Genomic DNA, 24,851 nt, shown 5'->3' on the forward strand with positions numbered 1-24,851 from the left:
GGCCAAGATGCCCTCCCTCTCATCATCTGCCTAAGGTCACAGAATCAGCATTGCTGACAGATGACCATCTAGCCTCTGCTTAAAAACCTCCAGGGAAGGAGAGCTTACCACCTCCCAAGGAAGCCTGTTCCACTGAGAAACCGCTGTAATTGTTAGAAAATTCTTCCTAATGTCTAGGCGGAAACTCTTGATTTAATTTCAACCCATTGGTTCTGGTCCAACCTTCTGGGGCAACAGAAAACAACTTGGCACCCTCCTCTATATGACAGCCCTTCAAATACTTGAAGATGGTTATCATATCCCCTCTCAGTCTTCTCCTCTTCAGGCTAAACATACCCAGCTCCTTCAACCTGTCCTCATAGGACTTGGTCTCCAGACCCCTCAACATCTTGGTTGCTTTCCTCTGGACACATTCCAGCTTGTCTACATCTTTCTTAAATGGACCTGAATTGGACCCTTGGTTCCTCAAGGTCAGTCTGGTCTACTCAGACTGACAGTGGCTCTCCAGGGCCTCAGGGGAGGTCTTTCATATCACCTACTGCCTGGTCCTTTTACCTGGAGAGGTCAGGGATTGAACCTGGGACCGTCTGCATGCCAAGCAGATGCTCTACCTCTAAGCCACACCCCCTCCCCTATATGGAGAGGGTTTCAATGTTATTTATTATTTTTTAATTTAAAAAAAATCGTATATCCTACCCTCCCCAGCAAAGAAAGGGCCACGAGAGCCAAACACTGACACAACCCTTCCTGCCCTCCCTCTCATCATCTGCCTAAGATTACAGAATCAGCATTGCTGTCAGATGGCCATCTAGCCTCTGCTCAAAAACCTCCAAAGAAGGAGAGCCCACCACCTCCCAAGGAAGCCTGTTCCAGTGACTGCCATGAAGTTCTTCCTAACGTTTAGCCGGAAAGTCAAGTACTACATCAGATCGTCCTGCTTTCCTTACCTGGAGGAGGTCGCCAGGGCAATCAGCAGGGCTTGCAGCATCCCCCGGATGAAGGGGAAGGGGTTCTTCCTGGTGATGACCGCAAACAGGATGGGCAAGAAGACAAAGCCGTGGATAGCCAGCCCGGTCATCACCGTCAGGGCGTAGAGGCCCAGTTTCCTCCCAATCATGATGGGGTCTTCCATCTCCAAGATCTTCCCAGCAATCAGAAAGACGATGCCAAAAGGGAAGTACCTGCGAGGCAGAATAAGAAGAAGAGGAAGAGTTGGTTTTTAGATGCCGACCACTTAAGGGAGACTCAAACCGGCTTGCAATCACCTTCCCTTCCCCTCCCCACAACAGACACCCTGTGAGGTAGGTGAGGTAGAGCTGAGAGAGCTTGAACAGAGCTGTGATTTGCCCAAGGTCACCCAGCTGGCTTCATGTGTAGGAGTGGGGAAACAAATCCAGTTCACCAGATTAGTGTCCGCCACTCATGTGGAGGAGTGGGGAATCAAACCCAATTCTCCAGATCAGAGTCCACCATGCCAAACCACCGCTCTTAACCACTACACCATGCTGGCTCTTAGGTAGGTGAGGGTGAGAGCATTCTACGAGAACTGCGACTAGCCCAAGGTCGCCCAGCTGGCTTCAGGTGTAGGAGTGGGGAAACCAACCTAGTTCCCCAGATTAGCATCCGCCGCTCATGTGGAGGAGCGGGGAATCAAACCCGGTTCTCCAGATTACAGACCGCCGCTCTTAGCCACTACACCATGCTGGCTCTCCTTCCCTTCCCTCTCTAGCAGCACTGGAAGGGCTGTGAGAGCTCGAACGGCTTTTCCTGTCCACTGAAAAGTTGCAGTAAGAGCAGGAACCCAAAGATGCTCCTTCTCCAGAAGCTCCAAGGACAAGGAAATGGGGTTGGGGGCCAAGCTGACAATCCAGCGGCAGCCAGCCGTCATTGCAGGGCAGGACTCCACTTACCAGACAGCCATGGAGACAATTTTCATCACTGCCTCGTTCAGGCACTGGCACACGTTGACAAGGGGGGTCCCGCGGTCTCCCATCTTCCCCAGGAGGAGGCCTGCAGCCAAAAGCAGCCTTCGATTACAAAGCCCATGTTGGTGTTTGAAGCAGACAAAAAGACGCGGAGGGATGTGGCAGTTTCAAGGGCAGCTTTGAGACGCACCTGTCCCAACGCCTAGCCTCTGAGAGTGACCACATGGGAAAAATCCCGCAGTGCTCAAAGCATGTCCTACTGAAGCAGGAATTTCTATACCTGTTGGAGCGCCCCTCAGGTGGGCACAGAAGGGTCAGAGGCCTGTGGTTCGGTGAGGAAGGATGCAATTTGAACATAAGAACACAGGAAAAGCCCTGCTGGATCAGGCCAAGGCCCATCAAGTCCAACAGTCTGTTCACACAGTAGCCAACCAGGTGCCTCCAGGAAGCCCACAAACAAGACAACTGCCGCAGCATTGTCCTGCCTGTGTTCCACTGCACCTAATGTAATAGGCATGCTCATCTGATCCTGGAGAGAATAAGTATGCATCGTGACTAGCAGCCATTTTGACTAGTAGCCATGGATAGCCCTCTCCTCCACGAACGTGTCCACTCCCCTCTTAAAGCCTTCCAAGTTGGCAGCCATCGCCACATCCTGGGGCAGGGAGTTCCACAATTTAACTACGCGTTGTGTGAAGATATACTTCCTTTTTGTCCGTTTTTAATCTCTCGCCCTCCAGCTTCAGCAGATGACCCCGTGTTCTGGTATTACGGGAGAGGGAGACAAGCTTCCGTCCAATCTCTCCATACCATGCATGATTTCGTAGATCTCTACCATCGAGAGAAACTGCTGTGAGATGGAGACAGACCTGCAAAGAGGTTTCGCTAGTCTGTGCTGCCTTGTGGAAATACTCCTCTCCAAGGGGGCTCAGTCTCGCTAGGAAATGGACACTGTCGAAGAGCACTTAGCCACTGTTGGCTGGACAAAGTGCGACAGGTAACCCTGGTACACACTCTTGCATGGGAAAGGGGCAAAACGACACGCCCGCCTAATTCCGATTCCGCAAAAACCTATGTGAAGAAACACAGTATTATTTGATTAAGTGCTATGGGTAGTTTAGTTATATTAGAGCTGTTTTAGTTTAGTTTTGCTTTTAAATAATTTGTATCACCAGTATTTGATTTTTTTAAAGTAATGTTATATCTAGGTTTTTTTTTTCCTTTTTCTTTTATTGTAAGTTTAAATGTTTCTAATAAATTTGGAGAAGGGGGAGGAAGAAACGCATTTTTCACTCTGAGTCACATAAGGGTTTGCCCAGTACCGAGTGTGGCTGAGAAGATCACGATTCCCAGGACGTTCATCTCGCTGTTGGTGCCAGGGACGGTCTGGTACGTCATTTCTGGAGACGGCGTGATCTCGAGTAGCACAGGCTGCTGGATCTTGGGGTTTTCGGCGTCCGGCGCAAAATACACGTAACTCAGAGACTTCAGAGGGATCTTTGCGGATCCCGGGACCTTCAATACCGGGACCAGGACTGTTCGGTACTAGAATCAAAGCAGAGAGCAGAGCAGTGAGAAGGGCCCCACTCCCTTCCCCTGCAGCTTAGGCTGGGCAGCCCCTTTCATTCTAGGGTTGCCAGGAGGATTGCCAGGTCCCTCATCGCTACTGGCGGGAGGTTTTTGGGGCACAGCCTGAAAAGGGCGGGGTTTGGGAAGGGGAGGGACTTCAATGCCATGGAGTCCAATTGCCAAAGCGGCCATTTTCTCCAGGGGAGCTGATCTCTGTCGGCTGGAGATCAGTTGTAATAGCAGGGGATCTCCAGCTAGTACCTGGAGGTTGGCAATCCTATTTCATTCCCAGTCAGACTGTTGGCTAAACAGGCCTTGCCTGTTTTTTGTTTGTTTGTTTTTGTAAAGGATAAAATGGAGGTGAGGAGAACGATTTTAAGCTGCTTTGGGTCCCCGCTGGGGGAAAATGCCGTGTATAAATAAACACCCGTGGTCAGGTTTAACCAAGGTTTGCAACTCAGTTCCAAACGACTACCCACCCTGTTTCAAAAACCCATTTTGATTGGCCCGGATTATAAGGCATTCGATGGGTTTCCCTTTCTCATTCTGGAGCTGGTGCAGACCAATACGGCCGTTTGCAACTCCCCCCCCCCCCCAAAAAAAAACCCAACCGTAACCCTGACTGGTACCAGTATTAGTGCAAATGTAATGCTGTGCCATCATTAACGTTAACCAGAGAATTGAGGGGAGAACTCTGGAGGAAAGGGGGATTGGAGCTCATAAACCCGGCAGCCTATTCCAAATCTCTTAGCTCGTTTAAGAGACTGGGGAAGTTAAAGCGAGATCACTTGATGTGTTTGGGGGAATTGCTCATGACTGTAGGGGGCAAGTCAGGGCTGAGCACCAGCAATCTTTTAAATCAGTCGCAGTTGATGTCCAAGCTACCTTACACGGCCATCCATAATCATCTCTCCTGGTGCTTTGTTTTTTCAATGATATACAGGCCTTTTATGCATGGCTGCTTCCCTCGCAATCACCCCTCCAACAACTTCAGGTCTTCATTTTGATTATGCACGCATTTTCCGACCGTCAGAGGTCGCCTCGCTCTCCCCGTGTTTTGAGGGACCCGTTTTATCTTAAATTTGAAAACGAGGGGGAAACGCAAGGGGAGAGTGAGGTGACCTCTGACGGTCGGAAAATGCGTGCATAATCAAAACGAAGACCGTAAGTCCTCGGAGAGGTGACCGCGAGGGAAACAGCCATGCATAAAAGGCCACAGTCACATGGGGGGGCACTGCCAATTCGATTGCGGCAGCAGTGTAGAGGGAAGCAGCATTTCATTGTTCCTCCCTCCCCCTCCCTGGATTCTTTTCCCAATTCAAATCTACACTCCCCCCAAAAAAACCTGTTGTTTGCTCCACAGAGGACAAAATACAGATCCCTGCTGAGGACAGAGACAGGCTTACACTGAGAGAGGAGCCACAGGCGTTATCTGCCCAAGCTATGCTGAGAAGAGTTTTGGCTCGGGGACTGACCTGCTGGAACGAAGCTTCGATGAGATTGGAAGGGAACATATTTCTGTGGGAGACAAAATTAAGCAGAACATGAATGAAAGGATTCGGGGGGAGATGCAAACTGGAAAGCAAAATGCAGAATTAATTATTTGCTGGTGCAATCCAGCATCTTAAAAAAAAAAAAAACTCCATAGAATCATAGAGTTGGAAGGGACCACCAGGGTCATCTAGTCCAACCCTCTGCACAATGCAGGAAATTCACAACTACCTTCCTCCCACACCCCCTATGAACCCTACTCCATGCCCAGAAGAAGGCAAAAAAAAAAAAAAAAAAAAAAAACCTCCAAGATCCCTGGCCAATCTGGCCTGGAGGAAAATGGCTTCCTGACCCCAAAATCATGATCGGCATTACCCTGGGCATGAAAGAAAGGGCCACAAGAACCAAATACTGACACAACCCTTCCTGCCCTCCCTCTCATGATCTGCCTAAGTTCACAGAATCAGCATTGCTAACAAATTGCCATCTAGCCTCTGCTTAAAAATCTTCAAGGAAGGAGAGCCCATCACCTCCCAAGGAAGCCTATGCCACTGAGGAACCGCTCTGACTGTCAGAAAGTTCTTCCTAATGTTTAGCCGAACACTCTTTTGATTTATAATTTCAACCCGCTGGTTCTGGTCCGACCTTCTGGGTCAACAGAAAACAACTCGGCACCCTCCTCTATATGAGAGCCCTTCAAGTACTTGAAGATGGTTATCATATCCCCTCTCAGGCTTCTCCTCTGCAGGCTAAACATACCCAGCTCCTTCAACTTTGTTTCTAGTCCTCATGGTCTAGAAAGAAACAGTATGGGCAACTGCTCCTAGGAAGCCAGCACATCTCAGGAAGGATTTCTGGATTCAGCAGGAACTCTCTGAGGCGCTGTTCTTCTGCCCCATCTCAACCGTGCCCCTCTCAATGGCATTTTTTCTAGGAACTAAAGCCATGCCTTTCAATGCAAAGTGTTCCTCCCCCCCTCCCGTCCCCCAAAAAGCATAAATGCCCCAATTTTGTTGAGCCTGTGGGCATTTTTGAAATGTTGAGATGAGGAGCGGGCAGCAACCGCCGGATGGGGCCTTTGCAAAATGGCTGCCAGGGGGGGAGGAGCTGGGGCCAATCACAAATGGTTGGGAGATTGCAAGCTAAATATCAGCCTACAGCAGAGGAGGCAGGGTTTCTGAACATGCGCTCCTGTGGATATAAAGGCGATGCCTCCTGGCTTCTTCTCCTGCTCCACTGAGGTGCTGGAAAGCCAGGATTGGCTCTTTGCTTTTGGGAGGATGTGCTCTGTTCCGTAAGCAAATAGGCAGAAGGGAAACAATCCGTGGGCGCCATGTTGGGGAAAGAAGAAGAAGAGGAAGAAGAGGAAGAAGAGGAGGAGGAGGAGGTTTTTATATGCCGACTTTCTCTACCACTTAAGGGAGACTCAAACCAGCTTACAATCACCTTCCCTTCCCCTCCCCACAACAGACACCCTGCGAAGTAGATGGGGCTGAGAGAGCTCTAAGAGAGCTGTGACGCGGGCGACCTCTGACAGTTGGGAAAGGTGTGCATAATCAAAAGGAAGCCAGGAAGCAGTCGGCAGGGGTGACCGCGGGGAAACCCCCCTGCATAAATGGCCTCTGTGGGAAGGTGAATCTTCCTGATGATGGGTTGGATCAAGGCTAAATTGGCAATTTCCGCTGATTCCCCCTTTCCTGCTGCAGATCCCCTCTCATGACATTCCTCAGGGTCCTTTAATCCCCCAGCATCGGCATTTCATGATGATCATTGGGCGGCGGGGGAGGGGGTCGGCAGGAAAGTTTCATTCTGCCCTCAGAAAATATAGTCTAGTTCTGACCCATTGCTTTCTAGGAAGCCCCCAGATGTTCATCCAGAAAAGGGGATTCTGGCTTGGGTGAGACATCCCATTTTGTTCATTGTCTCTGTGCGTGTATAAAGTGCTGTCAAATTGCAGCCAACTTATGGCAACCCTGTAGGGTTTCCAAGGCAAAAGACATTCAGAGGTGGTTTGCTGTTGCCTGCCTCTAAGAACATAAGAAAAGCCCTGCTGGATCAGACCAAGGCCCATAAAGTCCAGCAGTCCACACAGTGGCCAACCAGGTGCCTCCAGGAAGCCAAGCAAGACGACTGCAGCAGCATTTATCTTGCCTGTGTTCCACAGCACCTAATATATTCGGCATCCTCCTCTGATCATGGAGAGAATAGGCATACATCATGACTAGCATCCATTTTAACTAGTAGCCATGAATACCCCTCTCCTCCATGAACATGTCCACTCCCTTCTTAAAGCCTGCCAAGTTGGCAGCCATCACCACATCCTGGGACAGGGAGTTCCACAATTTCACTATGCGTGGTGTGAAGAAACACTTCCTTATATCAGTTTTGAATCTCTCACCCTCCAGCAGTGTTCTAGTATTATGAGAGAGGGAGAAAAGCTTCTTCCTGTCCACTCTCTCCATCCCATGCATAATTTTATAGACCTCTATCATGTCTCCCCTAACTGCCTTATTTCCAAGCTAAACAGCCCTAAGCATTTTAACTGCTCCTCATAGGGCAGTTGCTCCAGTCTTCTAATCATTTTGGTTTCTCTTCTCTGCACCTTCTCAAGCTCGGCAAAATCCTTTTTTAGATGTGGTGACCAGAGCTGTACACAGTATTCCAAGTGTGGTCTCACCATAGATTTGTACAAGGGCAGTACGATATCAGCAGTTTTATTCTCTATTCCTCATCTAATGATGGCCAGCATGGAATGCAGCCGCACACTGGGTTGACATTTTCATTGAGCGTCACCTGCAAACTTGGCTACTTCACTGTTCACCCCCAACTCCAGGTCATTGATGAACAGGTTGAAAAGCACCAGTCCCAAAACAGATCCCTGAGGGACTCCCCTGCTCACATCCTCCACTGGGAGAACTGACCATTGAATCCTACTCTCTGCTTCCTATTTTTCAGCCAGCTCTCAATCCATAAGAGGACTTGTCCTCTTGTCCCATGACTATGAAGTTTGCTTAGCAGTCATTGGTGGGGGACTGTGACGGATAAGGGGTTAACCAGCAGCAAGAGCTGACAGGTGAAGAGTGGACGGAGCCAGAGAGCTGACACTCTGAGCTGAGAGAGACAGAGGAAGCATTCAAAGTTTGGGACCCAGCCTGACAGGAGGGCTGTGATAGGATTCGAAGCATGGAACCAGCCTGAGAGGAGGCTGAGAAAGTAGTGGAAGCTTGAGACGAGCCAGAGAGGGCTGTGTGAGATTCAGAGCTTGGTAGCAAGACCGAGCGGAAGCCAGACTATACCTTGTGAACCTGAGGGTGTCCCGGGACAAGCCCCTCCCAGAGCCGCCCGGGCCGTACTCAGCCCCCACCAGACCCGGCGGGGGGGTCGACACTCACCGCTGGAGGAAGGGAAGACGATGGTGGGGTGGCCAGCCCCGCCGACGGCAGGCATGGCGGCGGCGTTTCAGCCCTGTTTCCTTCCCCAGGGCCCCCAGGAGACAACGCCGGCGATCGCCCAGCCACGGCGCCGGCCGCGGCAGAAACGGCGCACGCTCCTGCACCCCGCCCCGCTCAACAGCTGAGCTTCGGATGAGCGCGGGTGGGGCGAGAGAGAGCGGGCCAGCCAACTGCCTCATGGGCAGCCATGTGACCTGCCTTCGGCCCTTGTTTGAGAATGTCTGGGGCGGGCCTAGGGGAGGAAGGGGCAGGACCTCTCTGGCCTGGAGGGGATATAAGGCCAGAGAGGAGCCTTGGCCGGGGAGGAGTGGCAGCACTGGGTTGTAGGGGCCGCGCTGACTCAGAGCAACCTGGCTGCATCCGAGGGGGAGGCAAGCTCCGATTCCCCCTCGGACTGGTCTGAGGCCGAGGAGGCTCCTCCGGCCAGACCCTCCTCCAGGGCAGAGACCCCGAGGGCGACGGCGGCGCCAGGGAGGCGTGACAGAGGGTTCTGTGAAAGCCAAAGCTATTGACACACACAACCTGTGGGAGTGACGGGAGTGAGAATTGGGTTAGAGAGGGCCCATTCTCAAGTCACAAGGGGAATTAGTCTCTCTGAGGTAGAGCTATTCCAGTAGCGGGAAGGTGTGGAGGATTACAGCCACTAAGGTGGGGTAGTTGAAGAGATATAGGCTGGGGGCAGAGATGAGAGTCTGAAGCTGTATGGCAGTTTTGAAAGCTGAATCTGAATAGTAGTTCTAAGGGATAGAACTAAAGCTGAAGCTGAATGTGTATAATAGTTCTGAGAGATAGAACTAAGCTTGAGAACTGAGAACTGAAGGAACTTGTGTAAAGGAAACATCTAAGCTATATCTCTGAAGTAATCTTGTGTATATAAATCTGACTTGAGTTTTCCCTCCAAATTTCTGCCTTTTCTTAAAAACCCATCTCTGTAAGTTCTCTTTAATAAACTTCCCTGTTTTCTCTGTTTAAGTTGAAAAGCCTCTTGTCTCTTATTTCTCACTGAGGTAAATACGGGTGTGGGACTGGAGGAGGAGAAGGAAAATAATTCTCCTCACAAATATACTCAGGCCAACGCCTTTTCCTCTCAGCATATACAGCCGGGCTGAGTGAGTGGGATATTGAAGTGGCTGGAAGGGGTGTGCGTCAAAAGCCTTTTGGAAATCCAAATACACAATGTCCACAAGCTCATTCCTGTCCACATGCTTACTGACACTTTCAAAAAGCTCTAAAAGGTTAGTGAGACAGGACCTACCTGGATTTTGTTCAGCAGGCCTTGCCCTTCTATATGCTTGACAATTCTATCTTTAATAATGCTTTCCATCAATTTACCTGAAACAAATGTTAAGCTAACTGGCCTGTAATTTCCTGGGGGGGGCCTGGAACCTTTTTTTATAAATGGGTGTTACATTGGCCATTTTCCAGTCCTCTTGTACAGAGGCTGATCTAAGGGACATGTTACATATCTCTGTTAGGAATTCAGCAATTTCCCATTTGAGTTCTTGATGAACTCCAGGATGGATACTGTCTGGTCCCTGTGACTTGTTAGTTTGCAGTTTGTCTACAAATTCTAGGGCTTCCTGCCTTGTTACCACTATTTGCCCCAGTTCCTCATTCTCCCCTCCCCAAAACCTCTGTTCAGAAGGAATCTGCCCTATATCTTCAACAGTGAAGACGGATGGAGAAGAATTCATTTAGTTTCTCAGCAATTGCTTTATCCTCCCTTAGTGTTCCTTTACTCTGCATAGTGACCCTGGACTTCCTTGGTGGTCTCCCATCCAAGTACTTATCAGGATTGACCCCACTTAGCTTCTGAGATTTGACAAGATGGGGCTAGCCTGGGCCATCCGGGTCAGAGCAGATGAACAGTGGTGGTTTGCCATTGCCTGCCTCTGCACAGCAACCCTGGAATTCCTGGTGGTCTCCCACCCAAGTACTGCTGCAGTCATCTTGTTTTGGGGCTTCCTAGAGGCACCTGGTTGGCCACTGTGTGAACAGACTGCTGGACTTGGTCTGATCCAGCATGGCTTTTCTTATGTTTTTACTAACCAGGGCCAACCTTGCTTAGCTTCCCAGATCTGATGATCTGGGCTAGTCTGGGACCATTCAGGTCAGGGATTTGTTCTTTATATATTTCAAATGCATTAAAAGCACTCTGGGACATGCAAACAGCATTAGATACAGGAAAATTAGAGAGAAGGTGAATCCTGGTACCTGATCAGGTCCAGCAAAGCATCTGCCGAGCTAAGCACCACCTTGCTGACTGTGTACTCCTCCTTCTGGGCAGCAGCCCCCGGGTGGATGCTGGTCACCAGGATGATCCCAATGGTGACAGCCAGGAAGGTCGTCCAGAGGTAGTACGTGAGTGTGATGATCCCCATCTTCCCACAGACTCGGGCATCCATGGTGGCCAGGCCAGACATCAAGCTGATGGGAGAGAGAGGGTCTGATCACTATGGCCGCTGAAGCCAAACTTTTTAGCTCCGTGGGGTTTGCCTCCTCCAGCCACACATGAACACATGAAGCTGCCTTATACTGAATCAGACCCTTGGTCCATCAAAGTCAGACTGGCAGCAGCTCTCCAGGGTCTCAGGCTGACGTCTTTCACATCACCTACTTGCTTAGTCCCTTTAACTGGAGATGCTGGGGATCGAACCTGGGACCTTCTGCATGTCAAGTGGATGCTCTACCACTGAGTCACAATCCCTCCCACAGCCACTGGCAGAGGCAGGTTACTGTCCCTTGTGATGAGATCCTCTGGCACAATCCTTTTCACGTGCTGGTCTGCCCACCGGTTCGAGACCAAACCCCCAGATCACCCGTCTCTGCTGCACCATCTCTGCTCCTCTGGACAGCATCTAGATTCTCTAGGAATGTGTTGAGTCCGCCAAAGAGAACAAATCTGGATCACCCCTCCCCAGAGGGAAGAGAGGCGAGCAGTTACCAAGGACCCCTTTGCTGGAATGTGTGCTGTCTGCTCCGACTCCACCTTGGCTATGTTCACTTTGGCAGCCATTTTAGGAGCTAACAATGCCTTGCTTTGGAGGTGAGATCGGGGTTCTTCTTAGTAAGGCTATGCTAACGAGTGAGCAAACAAAAAAAAAGGGGGGAAAAGATGCAAGGCAACAGCTTTATTGTCATGTTCAGCCCCTGTGCGTTTTGCTATTAAAGTTTAGTTAGGGGAATCAGAGTTCTTTTTGCTCAACTTCTGACTGGGGACAGCTTTATTGTCGTGTACAGACCCTGCGGGTTTTGCTATTAAAGCTTCATCAGGGAGATCAGAGTTCTTTTTGCTCAACTTCTGACTGGCGACTGTTATTGTTGTGTACAGCCCCTACACGTTTTGCTGTTAAAGTTTTATCAGGGAGATCAGGGTTCTTTTTGCTCAACGTCTGACTGGCAACAGCTTAATTGTCGTGTACAGCCCCTGCGCGTTTTGCTATTAAAGTTTCATCAGGGAGATCAGGGTTCTCTTTGCTCAATGTCTGACTGGCAACAGCTTTATTGTCATGTACAGCCCCTGCGCGTTTTGCTATTAAAGCTTAATTAGGGGAATCAGAGTTCTTTTTGCTCAACTTCTGATGGGCGACAGCTTTATGGTCATGTACAGCCCCTGCACGTTTTGCTATTAAAGTTTCATCAGGGAGATCAGGGTTCTCTTTGCGCAACTTCTGATGAGCGACAGCTTTATTGTCGTGTACAGCCCCTGCGCATTTTGGTGTTAAAACTTCGTTAGGGGAATCAGAGTTCTTTTTGCTGAACTTCTGACTGGCAACAGCTTTATTGTCGTGTACAGCCCCTGCACGTTTTGTTATTAAAGCTTCATGACGGAGATCAGGGTTCTCTTTGCTCAACTTCTGATGGGCGACAGCTTTATTGTCGTGTACAGCCCCTACGCGTTTTGGTATTAAAGCTTCATCGGGCAACCACAGTTCTTTCTGATCAACTTATGTGGAACCCAACTGCTGTGGAAAAGTTCAGCAAAAAGAACTCTGATCCCCCTGATGAAGAGAAGAGTTGGTTTTTTATACCCCGATTTTCTCTCCCTTTAAGGAGTCTCACACCGGTTTACAATCACCTTCTCTTCCTCTCCCCACAACAGACTCCTTGTGAGATAGATGAGGTTGAGAGATTGGTTCTTGTAGGTTATCCGGGCTGTGTAACCGTGGTCTTGGAATTTTCTTTCCTGACGTTTCGCCAGCAACTGTGGCAGGCATCTTCAGAGTAGTAACACTGAAGGACAGTGTCTCTCAGTGTCAAGGGTGTAGAAAGAGTAATATATAGTCAGAAAGGGGTTGGGTTTGAGCTGAGTATTGTCCTGCAAAAGTATTGTCCTGTAAGTATCAAGATAATGTGCTAATGAGGGTATGGTATGTTAATATGGAACCATTGTATCCTGAAGTGATCTGTTAATGTGTGTAATCCAAAACTAATCTGTATGGCTATTGTTGAATGTTGTCTTTGTCTGGAGGTTTTTCAGGGCAGGAAGCCAAGCCTTATTCATTCTTAAACTCTCCTCTTTTCTGTTAAAGTTGTGCTGATGTTTGTGAATTTCAATGGCTTCTCTGTGCAATCTGACAAAATAGTTGGTAGAATTGTCCAGTCTTTCAGTGTCTTGGAATAAGACCCTGTGTCCTGTTTGTGTCAGTCCATGTTCAGCCACTGCTGATTTCTCAGGTTGGCCAAGTCAGAGAGTTTGGAGAGACCTGCAACTAGCCCAAGGTCATCCTGCAGGCTTCATATGCAGGAGTGGGGAATCAAACCTGGTTCTCCAGATTAGAGTCCGCCGCTGTTAACCACTACACCACACTGGAGGGAACCTCAGGTGGCATTTTTGGTGTGCAGAGTGAGGAGTTCTAATGCCTGGAACAGCTGTCTTACCACACCATATCTCCTAGTGTCCTCTGACTGGCAGGGAGCTGTTCCTGTTGGCAGCAGAGGTTAGGACTCGCAATAATGAGTTTACATTGCCGGAGGAAAGGTACCGGCTGGATATTAGTAAAATATTTTTTACAGTAAGAGTTGTTCGACAGTGGAATCAGCTACCTAGGGAGTTGGTGAGCTCCCCCTCACTGGCGGTCTTCAAGCAGAGGCTGGACAAACACTTGTCAGTGTTGGTCTAGGCTGATCCTGTGTTAAGCAGGGGGTTGGACTAGATGGCCTGTATGGCCCCCTCCAACTCTATGATTCTATAGGAGAGTCAGAGAAAGAGTAAGGAGGCTTGAAAAGGAGAGGTGGGATAGCAGGCAGGAGGGAAACAGCATCAGGCGCGGGAAAGAGACATGAGGCAGTGGAAATCCAAGTGCCCAGCCAAAATGCATTTTAAAAGACAAAAACAAAATGGAGCACCTTAAAAGGAATTGGGGGGGGGGGGACCCAAGCCTCGTTTTAAAAGTCCATTCTTTTGCCCATAAAGAGCTCCCAGGAAGCATTTGAATCCCTGCTTTGTAATTGGCTGTGAGAGAAACCAAGCTTGCGTGCCCTGCACTTTGCCTTATGCACAGGGATTTCACCCGGGCTGTCAGGGGAGGGGGAAGAATCGAGTTAATAGGAACGGGAAGTCCTGAGATTTGTGAGGGCTGGCTGCGAGGTCATTGCTAATGGAGGAAAAACTCATGCATAACTCCAAGGAACAACAGAGACAGACTGGGGGGCAAACATGAATAAAGGTACCCATTCATAAATGACCTAAGGGAAAATCGCCAGAGGGGCTAACTGAACGACTCAGAAGAGGTGTGTGTAGTGCCTACAGGGGGCACATGAGAGTTTCGTTTCCTCCCCTCCCCAAACTTCACCCTGCCAAGGCTCCACCCCCAAATCTCCAGAAATTCCCCAGCCCAGAGTTGGCAAGCTTATTTGTAATCTTCTAAGCTTGGTCTTTAAATTTGTGTTTAGAATTTTGCAAAAGGGGAAGCAAAAGCCAACGTGCCGAGCATGCAAGAGAGAAACAGGAACCGCGGGAAAGAAGGCCCTTTTTGGGTGGGTCTCTCGTACAGGGGATCCTCTTGAAGTCCAGCGCTGACTGCTCATCTCCTGAGACAGCAGAATGCCAGGCAGTGGAGCAGCCAAGCCAAAGGAGGCTTTGGAAACACAGTTCAGTGACGCGTGAGGAAATCCTCAGCCTTTTAGCAAGTTCTAATCTCCGGCTGCACATTCTGTGCCACGGGAGTGATCTCATTAAAGGACAATTGATGGCGTGATTAATGAAAGGAAACAGGAGAGAGTTGTACAGCGCCTAGAAGGAGGGAGCGTTCCTTCCCTGCTTTGCCCTGACCTGGTGTGAGGGTTCCCAACCTCCCTGTGCAAACTCCATAAAATCACTTGCTCAGACGGTCATGCAGAAACAAGGAACTTTATTGGAAGCTTCAGGTTAGTATAGGCCTTACACTGGTAAAGTTGCAAGTGTTAGCAATTTCACAAAGACAGAATTACAACCCCTACAGGGAAGCAGACGTCAAATGCATGTTATGGGAATCTACGAGATAATTGTGCATGGTACAGGAACATCAAAGACCTCAGGAAGCTCGTTATTGCTATCTGCACACCAAGGCCACAGCTGGTGAGAGGGAGTCGGAGAGAGCAAGGGAGGTGGACGGTGGGAAGAGACATTCCAACCTGGGGCCTGCTACACGCAGCGCCTGAACCAAGGAAAGACAAAAGGCCTGGACTGCTTTTACGAGCCCGGGGGGGGGGGGGAAACACACAAGGCAAAAGCTTACAGACCCTTACATTCTGCCCCCCTTAAGGCCCCCCTCCCCCGAGTCCGGGTGGACGAGGCTTGTCAGGATAGGCAGAGTGAAACTCTCGAACCAGGCGGGGAGTTGCCACATGGGGAGCGGCCACCCATTTGTCATGGGCGGGCCCCAGATGCTTCCAGCGGATCAGATAGAACAATTTACCCTTTGTCAGCTTAGAGTCCAATACTTTAGAAACTTCAAGATGCGATTCCCCCCCCACAACCGTAGGAATCTCGGACTTAGGGAGGGGGTGGAAGTGAGGGGCAGCGACGTACGGTTTAAGTAGGCTGATGTGGAACACCGGATGCACCCCTCGAAGAGACTTGGGGAGTTCCAACTCCACCGTGACGTCGTTGATCACCCGGGTGATGGGGAAAGGACCTACATACTTGTCACTAAGCTTTTTGCAAGGCCGAAGTGAACATAGGTTCTTTGTGGAAAGGTAAACCTGCCCTCCCACCTTGAGTTCCCACCCCGGAGACCGATGTTTATCGGCCTGGTCTTTGTACTTGCGCTTGGCCCTTTCCAAGTTTTTTTGCAGCCAGGGCCAAGTGGACTGCACCACCTGTACCCAATCCTGGACCTCCTGCACCCCTTCAAGTTCAGGAGTGATGGTAGGAGAACCAAAGGGCCCAAAGTCTTTTCCATAAACCACATGAAACGGACTGAAACCTGTGGAGGAATGGGGGGCATTATTATAGGCATATTCAGCAAAAGGCAGTAGGTCTACCCAGTCGTCCTGGTGGTAATTGACATAACACCTTAGATAGCATTCTACCACAGCATTGACACATTCGGTCTGACCATCGGTCTGGGGATGGTAGGCTGAAGAGAGTCCTTGTTCCTCCACTCCCATGACTTTTAGGAAGGCCCTCCAGAATTTGGCAACGAATTGGGCCCCTCTGTCGGAGAGGACCTTCCTCGGGATCGAATGATACTTCACCACGTGATTAATAAACAGTTTAGCCAACTTTTGGGCCGACGGTAGCCCCGCACAAGGAACAAAGTGAACCTGTTTAGAGAATAAGTCTGTTATCACCCACAGTACAGTTTTCCCCCGACTTGGGGGCAAATCAGTGATAAAATCCATGGCGATTACTTCCCAGAGCATGGTCGGAGTCTCCAGAGGCTTTAAGAGTCCAGGGGGCTTCCCCATTCGCTTTTTGGCAGTGGCGCAAATGGGGCAGCTGCGCACGTATAACTCCACATCGGCTCTCATACCTGGCCACCAAAATTGACACCGCAACAAATGCAAAGTCTTTACAAACCCAAAATGCCCTGCAAGTTTGGCCCCGTGGACCATTCCCAGCACCTCTTTCCGGAGTACTTCGGGGACATAAGGCCTACCCCCCTGCAACCAAAAGGAGCCCTGTCGGTCGAGATTTGCAGGGAGAACCTGCTGATCCGCCTCCCTCAAAGAAGCGTCCCGGAGCCGCTGTTGAAAAGCCTCCGGGACTCCCTTGAGGGGAGGAAAATCCTGGCGGTGGGACTGGGACCGGGTGGTTACTGCAAGTCCCGAGACTTCCCCTCTCTGTTCAGGGGTAAACAAGGAATCTACCGGCCGGTCAAAGTCATTGCGGTATTGGGGGAGCCTAGAAAGAGCATCCGCTAACGCATTGTCCTTTCCTGGCACATGTTTCAGGACAAAGCGGAATTTGGCAAAAAACTGTGCCCAACGAATCTGTTTCGCGGTGAGCTTTCTAGCCCCTTTTAAGGCCTCTAGGTTCTTGTGATCGCTGCAAACCTCAAAAGGGATCTCTGCCCCCTCCAGAAAATGCCTCCAAATGGTGAGGGCATGTTTAACAGCTGCGGCTTCCTTCTCCCAAATGGCCCAGTTGATTTCGGATTGGGAGAACTTTTTAGGAAAATAGGCACAAGGTTTCAGCTGACCGTTCTCGTCCCATTGCAAGAGGGCCCCCCCCCCCATGGCAACATCAGAGGCATCGACCTGGACCACAAAAGGTTTTTCACAATCAGGGTGCGCGAGAACGGGTTCAGACGAGAAAAGCCGCTTGAGCGTATCGAAAGCCTGCTGGCAGTCCGAAGTCCATTGCAACCTAGCAGAGGGCAAGGCGGCTCCCGCCCCTTTCCCTTTTGTACGCAGGAGCAAAGTGAGAGGGAGCGCTACCTGGGCAAAGTTAGGGATGAAGTTCCGGTAAAAGTTAGCAAAGCCCAAAAACTGCTGCAAATGTCTGCGCGTGGTGGGGGGGTCCCACTCCATTACCGCCCGAACCTTCTTGGGATCCATCTCTAAGCCTTGGTGGGAAATCACATACCCCAGAAAAGTGATGGAGGGTTGATGGAAATCACATTTAGAAACCTTAGCAAACAGTTTGTGCTCACGCAGCCGCTGCAGCACCTCGCGCACCAGTTGTACGTGCTCCTTCATGGTCTTCGTATAAATGAGGATATCATCCAAGAAAACCACCACTCCGCGGAACAATAAATCATGAAGTACTTCATTAATCAATTGCATGAATACACTCGGAGCCCCCGAAGGCCCGAACGGCATCACTAAATACTCAAACATTCCAAAACAACTTGAGAAGGCAGTCTTGGGTTCGTCCCCTTCTCGTATGCGGATACGGTGGTAAGCCTCCACCAAATCCAATTTGGTGAAGATTCGGCCCTCCTTCAATTGTGCGAGAAGGTCTGGAATGAGAGGGAGGGGGTATGCATTAGACTGAGTGACAGCATTCAGTCTATGGAAATCAATACACAGTCTTAAGTCTCCCGTCTTTTTCTTGACAAAGAAGGCGGGGGCCGAGTATGGTGCCTTTGACGGGCGGATAAAGCCCCGCGCTAGATTGGTGTCCAAATATTCTCGCGACACTGCCTTTTCATTAGGACTCATGGGGTAGACCTTCCCTTTGGATAATTTGCCATCCCCCACTATTTCTATAGCACAGTCCGTTTCCCGGTGGGGGGGGCAATTCATCGCATTCCCGCACGTCAAACACATCGGCAAACTGGAAATACTCGCTGGGGAGCTGGGGCAGGGAAGCTTTGATAGAAGGCACGAGGGCGGCTGCGGGAGTTTTAAGCACTCGGTCTTTATCATGGAATTCACACAGGTTGCAGGGAAAGGTGAGCGTCCGCTCGATCCAGTCTATGGAAGGATTGTGCCCCAGCAACCAGTTCATCCCTAAAACAACGGGCGCGGCAATGGGAGCAATGGTAAAATAAAGCCGTTCCCAATGCTCCCCTACTGCCATGACGACCGTGGCGGTGCGGTGAGTAACAGGCCCCTTTTTAAAGTCACTGCCATCCATCTGGGAAAAGCGGATGGGTTCAGGTAGTCGCTTTCGCTTAACTCGCAATTGTCGGGCAGCCTCTTCGCTTATCAGGGTGCGGGCACAACCCAAGTCAACTAGGGCCGTAAATTCTAACATGAGCCCCCCTTTTGGCAACGAGAGATTGACCTTTACATACACATTGTCTTCCTGAGCGCTTACCATCAGTGGAGCTCCTTGCACAACGTTCGGAGCGGTCTGCTGAGAAGCCCCCTTTACAGCAGGCCGACGGCGTTTTTTGCCGGCATGTCCCAGTCCTCCTCCTTGCTGGAGGAAGCAGACACGGCATTTGTAATCCGTGACTCCAATGAGTCAAAGGTTTCATTTGTAATCCGTGGCCCCGATGGGCCAGAAGTGCCCGAGGCTTCGACGTCGGTGCGTGCGTGCATTGCCGAGGGTGCGCCCCGTCGGCTCGGTGCGCCGCTCCGGCGGCGAGGTTGCCCCTCGGAAGGGGGCTTCTCAGGTTCGGTCGTTGCCGGACGAGACGGTCCCGGACGTCCGGGTCGGGAAGGGCATTGAGAGGCAAAGTGTCCTCTTCCCCCGCAAACGAGACAGGCCCCGCTCTCAAAGCGTTTGCGGCGTTCGGTCATGGATGGTCCTCCCCCCGAGGGGGGACGAGAGTCCTTCGGACCGCCGGGCCTGTCTCCACGGGTCTTGGTCTCCCGTCCGGTACGTTGCCGGGACAGGAGCAGCAGCTGCTTTCGGTTCTCGATGTCAGCGGCGTGACGAACCCACCCTTCAACATCGGGAGGGTTACCTTGCATGAAAGCCCAGTGTTGCAATTCCGGGTTCAAACCTTCGCGGAAATATTGCACCCTGGTAGCTTCACTCCAGTCCAAAATTTTACTCGAGAGCGACTGAAATTCGCTTGCATACTGCGTGACCGACTTAGTCCCTTGACGCAGTTGTAGCAAGGCGGTTTTTGCTCGCTCACCCAAATGCGGGTCCTCGAAACGATGTCGAAGAGCAATCATGAAGTCATCAAGACTTCGCAAGACCGGGGAACGGAGCTCATATTGCAATACCATCTAGGCGGCCGCCTCACCCTGTAGAAGAGACGCCACGTATTGGACCCGGGATTCTTCCGAGGTAAAGGTCCGGGTCTGTTCCCGCATAAAAATGTCCACTTGTACCATAAAAAACGTCAGCTGGTCACTCGACCCGTCATACGTGATCTTCAGGTCTCGGTGGGCCGGTGGAGCGGGACGGATGGGAGGTGCGGGAGCCACAGGTGGGTCTGGTTGCTGCCCTCCGTCCGCCGGAGCCACGGGTGGCGTCGGTACCTTCAGGTCGTCCATGGCTTGAGCCATGTCCAGAATCACCGAGTTCATGGCATCCATCCGGTCCAGTAATTCCTGGCGCTCCTCCTGCCAGCGCTGCCGCTCCTCATCCATCTGGTGAAGCAGCAGGGCTTCCTTTCGGGCGGGATCGTCCTCGAACCCCAACCCGTGAACTGCAGTCCGTCGTGACCGCGCGTCGCTCTGCGGGAGCGACCAACCCCGGGGAGACTCCAGCCAGGTATTCAAGCGGGTAGACTTAGGCTTTGTACCCAGACCCGATCCCGAGTCAGCTCCACTGGAAGTCTTCCCAGTCGACTTCCCTTCCGAAGGGGCCGGATCGGGCTGCTTGGGTACGGTGCTGTCCTTCTTGTCATTGTCATCCCCATTGCCTGCCATAGCTGTCCAAGAACGGTACAGGAGCAGGACAACGAGGCAGAGGACTTGCAACTTAATGTGAGGGTTCCCAACCTCCCTGTGCAAACTCCATAAAATCACTTGCTCAGACGGTCATGCAGAAACAAGGAACTTTATTGGAAGCTTCAGGTTAGTATAGGCCTTACACTGGTAAAGTTGCAAGTGTTAGCAATTTCACAAAGACAGAATTACAACCCCTACAGGGAAGCAGACGTCAAATGCATGTTATGGGAATCTACGAGATAATTGTGCATGGTACAGGAACATCAAAGACCTCAGGAAGCTCGTTATTGCTATCTGCACACCAAGGCCACAGCTGGTGAGAGGGAGTCGGAGAGAGCAAGGGAGGTGGACGGTGGGAAGAGACATTCCAACCTGGGGCCTGCTACACGCAGCGCCTGAACCAAGGAAAGACAAAAGGCCTGGACTGCTTTTACGAGCCCAGGGGGGGGGGGACACAAGGCAAAAGCTTACAGACCCTTACACCTGGATGGACCAGGTTAGCCTGGTGTGAGGGTCTCTGTGTATGTGTCTCTGCTTCCCATCACCTGCTATCAGTGAACTCGTAAAAGCAGTTCACACCTTCTGGTCTCAGGCGCCAGGCCTGATTGCCCCATGTATCTTCCCCCCCCGCTGTTCTTCCTGTCAGTACTCCCTCAGGCCGATGCGGCCTTGGAAGTGTGATAGCTTCACCAGACTTCCTGGGACTCGTCTGATGTTTTGTATTCTGCCAAGCTTGTAACTTCCCATAACAATAAGTGTGAACCCCAGTGCCCCAGTGCCCTGGAGTCAATATATTCTGTAAACCCGATTAGCCCCTCACTTGCAACTTGCTATCTGTGCCTGTCTCAGCTCCTGATGTCTTCAATAAATCCTTTGTTTCTTTATCAACGTCTGAACATTTGATTTGGAGAAGTAAACTCAGAGAGAGGGGATCTCTCACATTAAGTTGCAAGTCTTTGCCTCTCGAACTGCTGCTGTACCTTTTGGGACAGAATGTCAGGCGATGAGGAAAACACCCCTACTACCCCTGACGCACCGGATGGACCGGTGGTACCGGAGAAGCCGGATCCCAAGGAGGAGGGTGCCAAGCCAAAGAAGCCTAGGGGTCCCATCCCCGACCAAGGCCGAGGACTTTTTAACAATTGGCTGGATTCCCCCAAGGGTTGGTCTCTCTCCCGAACTGCGGCGAAGGATCGCCGTTTGGCCTTCCCCAGCACGGGACTTGAAGGGGACCCGGCGCGCAAGGAGGCCCTGATGGAAGAGGAACGCAGGCAGTGGCTGGAGGATCGCCAAGCCATGCAGGAACAGATGGAGTCCATGCGGCGGGTGATGGGTGAGATGGCCGCGGCCCTGGATGCCTTGAAAGTGCAACCGCCTGCCGGCAACCTCCCGGACGGAACACCGGCAGCCCCCCCCGCGCCTCCTAGCCTCCCGTCCCGTCGGGACCTGAAAGTCACCTATGACGGTTCAGGAGACCAGTTGACCTTTTTCATGGTCCAAGTAGACATTTTTATGCGAGAACAGGGCCGGACCTTCACTTCCGAGGAGTCCCGGGTGCAGTACGTGGCTTCCCTGCTGCAAGGGGAGGCGGCCGCCTGGATGGTGTTGCAGTATGAACTCCGCTCGCCGGTGCTACGAACCCTGGATGAGTTTATGGTAGCACTCCGCAACCGCTTCGAGGACCCGACTCTGGGTGAGCGGGCTAAAGCCTCCCTGATGCAACTGCGCCAAGGGACTAAGTCGGTGGCGCAGTATGCAAGTGAGTTTCAATCACTGGCCAGCCGAATCCTGGACTGGAGTGAGGCCACTTTGGTACAGTGCTTCAGGGAGGGCCTCAACCCGGACCTCCAGCATTGGGCTTTTATGCAAGGGAACCCCCCGGATGTGGAAGGTTGGGTTCGCCACGCTGCCGACATCGAGAATCGCAAACAACTCCTGACCTTGTCCAAACAACGCGTTGGACGAGACCCGAGACCCCGGAGTGACCGGGGCCGAGACTTCCGACCGGGAGGGAGCGGGGGTCCCTCGGCCGCTGAACGCCGTAAACGTTTTGAGACCGGAGTCTGCCTGACCTGTGGAGGAAAGGGGCACTTTGCATCGCAATGCCCCTCTCGTGCGGGTCGTCCAAACCCCCCTCGCCAAGCCCCGAACGAACCGCAGAAGGCGACCGCTGAGGATCAGCCCCGCCGCAGGAGCGGCCCACCGGGCCGGCGTTCCGGCGCACCCTCCGCGCTCCATGCGCGCCCCCAGGATGTGATCTCCACCTCTACAGGCCCAACGGGGTCCCGGATTACAAATACTACTTTTGATTCGGACGGATCCCCGAATGCCACCACCCCATCCCCCTCTTCCAGCGAGGAGGAAGAGTGGGAACAGCCGGCAAAAAACGCCGTCGGTCTGCTGTAGAGGGGGCTCCGCAGCAGACCGCCCCTGTCGTTGTGCAAGGAGCTCCACCGATGGTAAGCGCCCAAGAGGACAATGTGTATGTACGTGTTCACCTTTCCCTACCCAAAGGGGGTCCCAGTTTAGAATTCCCCGCTTTGGTTGACTCGGGGTGTGCCCGCACTATGATTAGTGAGGAAGCCGCCAAGAAACTGGGAGTCCGGCGTAAGCGGCTTCCGGGACCCCTCCGCTTTTCCCAAATGGACGGGAGCGATTTTAAACGGGGCCCAGTGACCCACCGAACTGCTGCCGTGATTATGTCGGTGGGAGAACATTGGGAACGCTTGTATTTTACCATCGCCCCTATTGTAACCCCAGTGGTGTTAGGGATGAACTGGCTACGGGGACATAACCCCTCCATCGACTGGGTTAAACGGGTGCTCTCGTTTCCCGACAGCCCCTGTGGGTTGCATGACAAGGAACGGGTACTCAGGACTCCGGCCGCCGCATTGGTAGGGTCCCCCAACCCGATCTCCATTCCTCCTCAACTTCCCACCGAATACTCGCAGTTTGCGGATGTCTTTGATGTTAAAGAATGTGACGAACTACCTCCCCACAGAGAGACGGACTGTGCCATTGAAATCGTGGGGGAAGGCAAACTGTCTAAAGGGAAGGTCTACCCCATGAGCCCTAGTGAGAAGGCGGTGTTGCGGGACTATTTGGACGCTAACTTGGCGAGGGGTTTCATACGCCCTTCCAAAGCTCCTTATTCGGCCCCGGCCTTCTTTGTGAAGAAAAAGACGGGAGATCTAAGACTGTGTATTGACTTTCGTAGGCTAAACGCGGTCACCCAGTCTAACGCTTACCCTCTCCCTCTTATTCCCGACCTTTTAGCACAATTAAAGGAGGGCCGAATCTTCACCAAACTGGACTTAGTGGAAGCATACCACCGCATCCGCATTAAAGAAGGAGACGAACCCAAAACGGCCTTTTCCAGCTGTTTTGGAATGTTTGAATACCTAGTCATGCCGTTCGGACTTTCGGGGGCCCCCAGTGTATTTATGCAATTGATTAATGAGGTTTTACATGATTTGCTGTTTCGGGGGGTGGTGGTATTTACTCTGAAACCCTGGAAGAACATGTGCGCCTAGTGCGAGAAGTGCTCCGGCGGCTGCGGGAGCACAAACTGTATGCTAAGGTATCCAAATGTGAGTTCCACCAACCTTCCATTACATTTCTTGGGTACGTGATTTCCCACCAAGGTTTAGAAATGGACCCCGCCAAGGTCCAGGCGGTGCGAGATTGGGAACCCCCCACTACCCGCCGCCAGCTTCAGCAATTTTTGGGATTCGCTAACTTTTACCGAAACTTCATTCCCAACTTTGCCCAAGTTGCGCTTCCTCTCACCAATCTGTTGCGTACCAAAGACAAGGGGGCTAGTGCCGCGCTTCCCTCAACCCGTTTGCAGTGGTCCCCCCAGTGCCAGCAGGCTTTTGAGTGTTTAAAACTACTCTTTTCGTCCGAACCCGTTTTGGCTCACCCAGATTGCACCAAGCCTTTCGTGGTGCAGGTGGATGCTTCGGATGTGGCCATGGGTGGGGCCCTATTGCAGAGGGATGAAGGGGGGCGGTTGAGACCATGCGCCTACTTCTCCAAAAAGTTTTCCCAGTCCGAAATTAACTGGGCCATTTGGGAGAAGGAGGCGGCGGCGGTCAAACATGCCCTCACCATATGGAGGCACTTTTTAGAAGGTGCCGAACAGCCGTTTGAAGTGTGTACCGATCACAAGAATCTCGAGGCTCTCAAGGGAGCCAGAAAGCTCAACGCCAAACAAATTCGGTGGGCCCAATTCTTCGCCAAATTCCGGTTCACTCTCAAACATGTCCCGGGGAAGGACAATGCCCTGGCCGACGCTCTGTCTCGACTCCCCCAGTATCGCAACGATTTCGATCGCCCTGTCGACTCCCTGTTCACGCCCGAGCAGCGTGGGGAGGTCCCCGGCTTGGCCGTCACCACCCGCTCCCAAGCCCATCGACCAGAGACCCCCCCTACGCTCAAGGGTATCCCGGAAGCCTTCCAACAGCGGCTCCGGGACGCTTCCTTACAGGAAGAGGAGCACCACCTCCTCCCTACTGGCCTGGAACGAACCAACACTTGGTGGATGCAAGGGGGAAAACTGTATGTCCCGTCCTCCCTTCGCAAGGAGGTATTGGGACTTGTACATGGTGCCAGATTGGCGGGTCATTTTGGTTTCATTAAAACACTTCACCTGGTACGGAGGCAGTTCTGGTGGCCCGGTATGAGA

General features: G+C 51.7%; 1 protein-coding gene across 1 annotated transcript in view; it reads right to left on the minus strand.

Annotated features, from left to right (window-relative positions):
• LOC130473136 (excitatory amino acid transporter 5-like) overlaps window positions 1-24,851 on the minus strand; it is a 37,355-nt gene that overhangs the window by 3,384 nt on the left and 9,120 nt on the right. Inside the window, exons 3-7 of the mRNA XM_056844666.1 lie at window positions 10,652-10,864; window positions 4,970-5,012; window positions 3,248-3,470; window positions 1,911-2,010; window positions 948-1,181 (exon numbers count right to left, since the gene is read on the minus strand). Of these exons, the coding sequence (XP_056700644.1) occupies window positions 948-1,181; window positions 1,911-2,010; window positions 3,248-3,470; window positions 4,970-5,012; window positions 10,652-10,864 (813 nt within the window). The remainder of the gene's footprint in view (window positions 1-947; window positions 1,182-1,910; window positions 2,011-3,247; window positions 3,471-4,969; window positions 5,013-10,651; window positions 10,865-24,851) is intronic.

Source organism: Euleptes europaea, chromosome 2 (genome assembly GCF_029931775.1).
Source record: "Euleptes europaea isolate rEulEur1 chromosome 2, rEulEur1.hap1, whole genome shotgun sequence".
NCBI lineage: Eukaryota > Metazoa > Chordata > Lepidosauria > Squamata > Sphaerodactylidae > Euleptes > Euleptes europaea.